Genomic DNA, 9,502 nt, shown 5'->3' with positions numbered 1-9,502 from the left:
CATATTCTACCACCACAGACCATTGTCCTTCCTTCCCTCTTTGTTCTTTCCCTCCCCCACCCCTTCCTCCCGATGTCTCACTTCAGTGGTCAGCTATCAAGGGTTAGTTTTTAAGCTTGTCTTTATCTGACTATTAATTTAGTTACTTTATATACCCATATATTAGTGACATCATCATTATTTATCTTTCTGTTTTAAAAATAGTTTCCTTGGCTGTGCAGAAACTTTTTAATTTCATGTAGTCCCATTTGTTTACTTTTGCTTTTGTTTCCCTCGTTGTTGGAGTTAAATGCCAAAAGATATCACTGAGACCAAAGTTAGTGTGTTTCACTGTTTCTTCTGTGTCTTTCATGGTTGCCAGTCTTACCTTCAAGTCTTCCATCTATTTTGAAATCATTTTTCTCTATCATATAAGACAATTGTCTAGTTTCATTATTTTGCACATGGCTGTCCAATTTTCTCAACATCAATTGTTACATCAACTCTCCTTTCTCTATTATATACTTTTAGCTCTGTTTTTAGTAAATTAACTCAATATTCCTAAATTCTGATCTGTCTCTCCTCAGCTGAGTGAGACCATTATATTTTGCTTGTTATGCCTTCTGGACTAAATACCAGCAGGTTTGTTCTGTTATAAAACTGTGTATGGTGTAGGCATAATTGTACAATTTATCTCATTTTTGAATAATTTATGGCATAAGGCAATACTAATACCAGTTTCCATCTATGACTAAAACACATTTTTTGATAGATATTAGAAGGAGAGAGAAACAAAACAACAAATAGGAAATAGAATGTTGCCCACTGAGGGCACAGCCTATGCTACTCTCTCTTAAACACTAGTCCTTTCCCTGATTTGTTAACATCTGTAGGTAGTTAATAATTTTAGTTGCCTGGGAAGAGGTAAAAATGTCTGGTCATAGTTGATCTTTCAATTGTGGGCATTTGGACTTTAAACTCTGGTTCCTCAAATGATTTTTGAACCTGAAAATAAAAAGACAGTTTTGGGTTCAATTCCTTGTACATAAACAGAGTCCACTGCTTTAACAAATAGTTTATTTTTACATGTGTTTATGCAATGTCCTTGAACCCCTTGTTGAAAACATTCTTTTCTCCACTGAATTGAATGCATAAATGTTACACTCAAATTAGTTGTCTCTACATGTTTGAATCTATTTCTGGACTTCCCAGCCATGTGTCACTTAACAAATGGGATATATTCTGAGAAATGTATCATTAAGCAATTTTGTTATTGGGCAGAAGCACCCTTAGTGTTGGATTTTATAAGTTTGGGGCCGTGATTAACAAAGTAAGAGACTAAGTCAAGTACAATGAAAAATTATATTGTCAAGATTGATGCTGACTGAAATGTCATTATGTGGCTTGTGCCTAAGTATATTTTTCAACCACACAGAAAACGTGAATAACTAGTAAGTGAACAGTATGTAGCCCTCAAGTTGCTAACATTTTCTTGGGTTTGCTTTATCCCTACATCTTGTTCCTGTTTTTCCTGTGTAGCCACTCTCCTTGTCATTGTGTGGACTGCCACCAGCTTTAATCTTGCCATGTGCCAGAATCTGTGCTAGGGGATAACTATGGAACATCTCATTAAACCCGAATCTCAAGTCTATATTTCCATTTTTTAAGAAGATACTTAAGTGTAGTGATGTCTCATTCCTGATATCAAATGATAAACATTCAGTCTTTTGCTATTAAACTTGTTTATTATCATGCTTTTTTAGACATTTTTATCAAAAAAAGTTGTTCTTGTAGATTGCTGAGAGTCGTTTATAAGGAAGGAATTTTAGGTTTTGGTAAATGCTTGTTATGCGGCCATAAAATGGTCATATGAATTTCCCTCCCTCACCTCATCTCCCCCTCTCATTTGTGATTATGAGGAATTACAGGGACTGATTTTTTGAAATGTTAAGCAAATAAGTATTGCTGGGATAAACTAAGTCATGAGGCATTTTGATTTATATTGTTGAATTTGTTTGATAAATTTTTGTCAGGAATTTTGCATCTGTGTTCATGAGGAATATTTTGTATTTTGCCACCCTTTTAATGTTTTTATTAGATATCATTAGCAGCAAAAGACTGACCCCCAAAAATGAGTTATGAGATATTTCCTAATTTTTAATTATTTGGATGAGTATATACAGAGCTGATATCACTTCTTTCTTAAATGTTTATTCAGTTTCACAACTCAGTTCATCTGGACCTAGAATTTTTTTGTGGGAATGTTTTTAAGTGCAAATTTGTTTGGCATAATTTATATAGGGCTATTTTAGTTATATGTTTTACTTTTTTTTTTTTAAAGATTTATTTATCCATGCATACAAGAAAACTGTTGCTTAATGTACCTCCTGGTCTGTTCTTGTCCTTCAGTTTGTTTAGACTGGTGAGTAAATGTCGTCTTTGTTAGGCTGTCTTTGTTGGAAGCATGAGTCTGTGATCCTACATAGTAACTAGAAAGTTGCCCTCAGGGTTTATGATGCACTAGAGTTCTTAAACTTGGCATTCACTCCTTTAATCCGTATCAGGGCATGATCCTCTCGTTCCTTAGCATACCCTCATGGCCTTCTCCCTCCCATGTCTCACAGATCAATAAGGACAATGTAGACTAGTCAAAAACACACACAAAGTACCCTATTCCAACAAGCTTTTACAGATAATTTTCTATATAACATCTGTATTCTCCATTTCTTTTGCTTCCTCATCTCATATATCTTGAATACAGAATTTCAGTGTGCATTAATTTTCTTTGACTACCAGAGGTTAATACTTTGGAAATAATTAAAAAGCAAAGTAGATTTTAAAATCTTGTTGACTCCGGCGGCGGGCGCGGCGCGCGTCACGGAGAGCTGCCCGCGGGCTTCTTCTCGCGGAGCTTCCTCGGGCCCCAGCATGTCCGCCGCTGGCCCCGCGGCCGAGGCCGAGAAGGAGCCCGAAATGCCGGACCCCAAAGAGGAAAGTGAGGACGACGACAAGGAGGAGGACGATGAGGAGGAAGAAAAAGAAAAGAGTCTCATTGTGGAAGGCAAGAGGGAAAAGAAGAAAGTAGAAAGGTTGACAATGCAAGTCTCTTCTTTACAGAGAGAGCCATTTACAATAGCACAAGGAAAGGGGCAAAAACTTTGTGAAATTGAAAGGATACATTTCTTTCTCAGTAAAAAGAAAACAGATGAACTTAGAAATCTGCATAAACTGCTTTACAATAGATCGGGCACAGTGTCCTCATTAAAGAAGAATGTGGGTCAGTTCAGTGGCTTTCCATTTGAAAAAGGAAGTATCCAGTATAAAAAGAAGGAAGAAATGTTGAAAAAATTTAGAAATGCCATGTTAAAGAGCATCTGCGAAGTTCTTGATTTGGAGCGATCAGGTGTAAATAGTGAATTGGTGAAGAGGATCTTGAATTTCTTAATGCATCCAAAGCCTTCTGGCAAACCATAACCAAAATCTAAAAAAACTTCTAGCAAAAGCAACAAAAAGGAACGGAACAGTTCTGGAATGGCAAGGAAAACTAAACGAACCAAATGTCCTGAAATTTTGTCAGATGAATCTAGCAGTGATGAAGATGAAGAGAAAACCAAGGAAGAGTCTTCAGATGATGAAGATAAAGAAAGTGAAGAGGAGCCACCAAAAAAGACATCTAAAATGGAGACACCTAAACAGAAAGCCACTCCGAAAAGTAAAAAATCTGTAAAAGGTGCTAATGTAAAGAAGGCGGATAGCAGCACCACCAAGAAGAATCAAAACAGTTCCAAAAAAGAAAGTGAATCTGAGGGTAGTTCAGATGATGAGCTTTTAATTAAAAATTGAAGAAACCTCCTACAGATGAAGAGTTGAAAGAAACAGTAAAGAAATTACTGGCCAATGCTAACTTGGAGGAAGTCACAATGAAGCAGATTTGCAAAGAGGTTTATGAAAATTATCCTGCCTATGATTTAACTGAAAGAAAAGATTTCATAAAAACAACTGTTAAAGAGCTAATTTATTGAGAGAGAGGATAGATAACTTGTTCCATGGATTTAAGGATCTGATTTATACCATTATACCAGCAGAGAGAATGTATTTCCTTTTTTTAAATCTTTGCAAGCATTGTGTTGGTCCAGCTTACTGCGGACTTTTTTTATCTTGAGTGTTATGTAAATTTGAGTTTGCCTTTTAAAATTGCATATCTATGCAGTTTTTAGCTTAAAATTTTGCATGGCAGTAATTGTTCCTTGCTTTTATAGTCATATTTTGTACATTTCAGATTTCTTTATATAAGGTCATTGATTATTGAACTCTTGTAGTTTTTAGTGCACTTAATATTAGCTAAAGACATACTTTTAATCAAGTAGTACACAAACTATTGTAACTTGGCATTTATACATGCAGAGATTATCGCAGTATTTAGTATATGAAATATTTTGAATACACAATGGCGGTGTGTTCATCATGTTTAAAATAGCCAGGCTTCAGCTGCCCAGATGACTAAACTGGAACTTTTCTCCTGCATGTGTATATATGTCAAATTGTCAGCATGTCAAAAGTGACAGATGTTATTTTTGTATTTTTAAAAAAAAATTTGTTGTATATAAAGTTTTTTAATTTCTTTTGTGCAGATCAATTTTTAAACTCACAGCTAGGATACATTTACAGTTATAAACCATGACATATCAGTGTTCAGCCAGAAGGTGTGACAGACAGAGCAGCGAAAGTCAGGATTCAGTGAAGGAAACACTGACAGAACAGTTCTCTGCTTTGCTTTGAAAGTGTCAATCTATAGTTTTAGTGATTAACTCTGCAACAGTGTCTGTAGATAACATTTTGTATTTAAGGTAGACCAAAATCAACACATCAAAAAGTACATGTTTTTGGAGTGGGATTAAATATAAGCACATTTGGCTTATGAGAAGTGAATTGATTTTTATTAACTGCTTTTGCCCATGTAAAATGCTGATGTTTATAGAAAACTTGGCCACCTTTGTAATGATAATAGTAGCCAGTGTAATTGCAGAAGATATGTGGGCAATAATGGGTATCTCTGACAAAATATTTCTTAAAAATGATAATATACTTGTAACATTGAAGAAATTTAATGTGTTTCTGGAATTGGGGCTGTTGGGGTTTAAATTACGGCCAATCAGGACTCTAGGTGATCAGCATACGGACGGACCACTCCTTCCTGAGCATAATTCTGTCTTTTACATTGTCTTAATCAGTTCATTAAATAATCTGAATTTTAAAATAAAACATGCAGCTTATGAGAATATTAGGCTTTTGATAAACCAGTTGGGTGCTTAAAATATCTTTGCATCATAGAACAGAAATACAAAAATGAGATAAATGTTGACTGTTAGAAATTTTCACAGGTTTGACTTGTTTCTTGATTTCAGGTTAAGACCTTAGAGTTATATTACAGACTAAGCAACTAAGAAAGAACTAGGAATTGGCCTATGATTTTAAATACATAATTTGTTCCTATAAACCTTGTTAATAAAAGTAATAAATCAAAAAAAAAGCAAAGTATGTCACCATGTCAATAATATCTTATCATTTGTGTAATATATGCAGGTGAGTAATTGTATACATTTGGTTTGGCTTATATGAATGAAATGAAGCCAATAATTTGGTACTTACCTTCAAAAATATTTCTATTAGATGACAACACCAAGAATAGTTTTGAACATAATTTATGAGTTGATTGATGAAGAGAGAACCACTTGCACTTCTCCAAGAAACATTATCTGTTCATAAAGGAAATGATACATCTTGAGTTACAGCTTTCATGTTTAAAAAAAAAGCCATAGATTGTAAATAAGTAAGAAAGTAAATACTCAGCTATATATGTAAATGTATACATGTGTATAAAGAATATATAAAAGAATATATAACTAACTTATAACTTTTGCTTGAGTACTTTAGAAAGTCTGCCTGTCTTTGTGCAAGCCTGGGAATTCTCTTCTCTGTACCAATCTGTCTTATTTTTTAAATTGTCTCACTTTAAATATGATGGGTTTTGAAATTGATCCTGTAAAGCTCTTTACTACTCCCTAGATTATAATCTCACATTACCAGTTGCTGCTATTTATTTGATGATCTTTTGGCAATATTTTATATCTACATTCCTTAGTTACCAAGTTTTAAAGATACACATTCTCAAAAGGAGGTCACTACCCAATTCAGATGCAGGCTTACTGACTGCACTACCTGTGCAGAGGATATGGAAGACCAATATCTTGAGTTTTGCCTTCCAGAACAAAACTGGGTAACCATACAGAAACTACAAAAGAAAACTTCTCCCCATTCCCTCAAAAATGCCTTGCAAAGACTTTTAGCTTGTGTTCTTTCCTAGGACAGTGAGCAGGCCTCATTCCCACCCATTTTTGCCTACAAATGAAAGACATATACGTGGGGTTGAGGACCAGAAAGCCACAAAATCCTTTTCCACGTGGGTCTTGTGGACGCCATCATCTGTTAGGCCTTCTAGAGACCAAATAGAGCCATCTTCTGACATGGCTGGAAGGTCATGGACATACAGCATCCCACTGTTCCCTGAGGGGACACAATATAACAATACTGTTATCTTTTCACCACTCATCCCCTTTTAGCAATCATTTGATAACTAAATAAATCTGACTCTTTAATGGAGGTCCACACATAATACAAACAAAATTGGCCCAATAGCAATTTATTTCTTCTCACATCTAAATGGTTATGAACAATGAACAACAACTACCACTTGGGCCTGGAAGGTACCTCCTGATCAGGGCCAGTAAGGATGTTAAAGTCTACTATTGAATGTTGCTACGTAAGCAGCTTGGGTTTAATGACAGTAAAATAACCACAGTACAAGAGAAGCCAAAGTTTGTTGCTCTAGTCTGCCACAGCTAAAAACAATCTCTGCATTCCCTTTCTTTTTCCATTGCTGCTGTTTCCTTCTAAGCCATTTTCCAGCTGATACAATTATATTGATATTTGAAGTGCAATATTTATAGTAGAAAGCAATGCCATAATGATTTGGTTTGCCGAGGTAGTCTTTACATACAATAATATTCACCCTTTTTAGTTGTACAGTTAACTAAATTTGATAAACCTCCAAATATAGAAAAACTCTCCCATCCACCACTTCTAGCAGTCATTAGCCTACTTTTGCCCTATCCATTTTCTTTTTATCTAAATCCACATAAATGGAGACTTTGGGGTTTGGCTTCTTTCACTTAGTTATGCATTAAAGTTTGATCCCTCACAATCATGTGAAATACTTCTCATGTCAGCTATAAAATTGTTATTAGCAAATATTGACATTAAAGCTATTTAATGCCATAATTTTAATTATTCTATGAAAATATAATTTAGAACTAACATGAACATCATCATGTTATCCTATACTGAGAGGATCTGAAATTTATATTTAAGCTATCCCATTTTATTTATTGTCTCCCTTTAAAGATTCTTTCCAAAGAAATCTATTGGGTATAATTGAACTGAGGTGATGCACATGGTCTTTTTCACTATAAATACTGTGTATTTCACATATACACAGTACACCCCTCAGCCTGCACAACACACCTCCCTGACCTCTGGACTCCCTTAGAACTCACCGCCTCTGCAGGCCTGGATGATGATGACCTTGGGTTTATCCTTTAGATAGAGGCAGTTGTGGGTATTGAAAATCTGGAAGATGGTGTCATAAGGTAAGACATCTGGCTTTTCATCACTGTGCATAGTTCCACAAATTTTATCCAGGATTCCATGAGACATAAACACCAAGAATGTGCTATCTGAAGTTATGTGCTCGCGGCAGGCCGCAAATCTTCTTAGCACTAAGGCCATGCCCTAAAAGAGAGTAAACCGGGCCTCCCCGGTGGCGCAGCGGTTGAGCGCTGGGTTGCGAAGCTGCCCGCGGCCTCTGCGGTGCCGGTTCGATCCCCGGCTGCTCCCCGGCCACCAGAGGAGGGTCCCACATGGCGCGCAGACCTCTCCTGCCGCCCGCTGCTCCCCTCAGCAGTGTACTTCCGTCCTTCTGCCTGCTCTGCTCCCCGCTCTGGCTCTGGTGAATTCTCTCACCCTCCCGTGCTTCTGACTGTACCCAGTGCATGTATAAACAAAACAAACAAACAAACCAGCAAACAAATAAATAAAGCATGCCTCTATTAAAAAAAAAAAAAAAAGTCTATAAAAAAAAAATAAATAAAAGAGAGTAAACCTTTTAGCATCAGACCATAACTCCTACCATTTCTGCAGTCATGCTTTGAAAATAAGAAATAATAAATGTAATGTGCATGGCACTTTACAGCATGTGGTATATAAAGATACTTGGAATTGAAATTTTGTTACTTTGTTGTTGTCTGATAATGTGAAAATATCTCATACATAACAATATCTTTTTAACCACTTGTAAATGTATAATTCAGTGGCATTAAATGTATTCTCAGTGTTGTATAATTTCTCATATTTACTAGGAATTTGTAACTCTAATATAGCTGTAATATTACAAGGCATTTGGTTACCTATATTGTTCTCAAATATTTTCTGATTTATATATGACCAATTTAGAAATAAACAACTTGGTAAAATCTCTAGATTCTCCTAATTAGTGCAAAATTATTACCTGCTATTTGTTTTCTGAAAGAAAGAACAAAAGTACTCTTTAAACAGATCCAGTTCCTATTAGTATTTTTTTCTTGGCCCACTATCTTCTGCGCCCTGGTCCCCAATCTATGAGGGATTACCACAGTTCTACTCTGTGCACTATCCTGGAATACTTCCTTTTGGGTAGAATATGTTTTTCATATTCTAAATTTGGTAGAATGTTTTGCAGCAAAGCTGTAGAGAGAGGTGTGTTCAGAAAAGTCTGGGTACCAGTCGGGGGTCTCACAAAGTGTCAGAATCTGAATATACTTGATGAAACCAAATATTTCCCATCCAAAAAACCCTCTGTGGAGTTATTGGTCTCTTCCTAGATAAAGATTTGCATTCACCGTCTTGTTACAGAAAAAAATAATGCAAGCAATCACTGATCCCCACTGCTGAGTGTCAGGGAAAAGTGGCACCACCCCTAGCTCTTCCCTGATCTTGTAACTTGGTGCTGCAAGTCTCCCTAGGTTGTTACCATGATTGTTCTTTCCCCATCTGTAAGCAGATGAAGCCAAATTGTGAAAACAGATCTTGGAGAGACCCAGTGAGGCTAGCAGGTGCCAGATAAGCAAATGGGAAAACCTCAGATTTGGCCAGGAATCTCTACATTGGCTGCCCAAGGCTGTAAGTAGTAACGGTCTTAGCGGTGCTTGATTTGATTGGGTAGGAAGTAGTGTGCCAAAGCTATTGTTTTCTGACAGTGAGAAGCCATTCTTAACTCAAACCAACATTCAAAAGAACTTATGGCAGGCAGATTTTGTTGGCATTATAGACACACATCTAAAAAAAAGCTGTTGATTGAGGTACTTATGGGAATGAAGTTTAAATATATTTGTAACTTTTTACCCTCTCATTACTTTTTATTTTTATTTTT

General features: G+C 36.1%; 2 protein-coding genes across 2 annotated transcripts in view; one reads left to right on the top strand and one right to left on the bottom strand.

The window, feature by feature from the left end:
• Window positions 1–885: 885 nt before the first annotated feature.
• The window catches only part of LOC119242137 (caspase-13-like), a 32,275-nt gene continuing 23,658 nt past the window's right edge, over window positions 886–9,502 (bottom strand). The window contains exons 6-9 of the mRNA XM_037507910.1: window positions 7,593–7,827; window positions 6,400–6,543; window positions 5,629–5,735; window positions 886–984 (exon numbers count right to left, since the gene is read on the bottom strand). Coding sequence (XP_037363807.1) covers window positions 886–984; window positions 5,629–5,735; window positions 6,400–6,543; window positions 7,593–7,827 — 585 coding nt within the window. The remainder of the gene's footprint in view (window positions 985–5,628; window positions 5,736–6,399; window positions 6,544–7,592; window positions 7,828–9,502) is intronic.
• Window positions 2,936–4,241, top strand: LOC119240257 (protein DEK-like). The gene is given in 2 exon segments (XM_037504626.2): window positions 2,936–3,811; window positions 3,814–4,241. Coding segments are annotated over 2 exon segments (1,047 nt in total). The 5' UTR covers window positions 2,936–2,952; the 3' UTR covers window positions 4,002–4,241.

This window comes from Talpa occidentalis, unplaced genomic scaffold (assembly GCF_014898055.3).
Source record: "Talpa occidentalis isolate TD23 unplaced genomic scaffold, MPIMG_talOcc4v2.1 talOcc4.12, whole genome shotgun sequence".
NCBI classification, from domain to species: domain Eukaryota; kingdom Metazoa; phylum Chordata; class Mammalia; order Eulipotyphla; family Talpidae; genus Talpa; species Talpa occidentalis.
The sequence above is the reverse complement of the archived record's forward strand: the minus strand, read 5'-3'. Positions and strand labels throughout refer to the sequence as shown.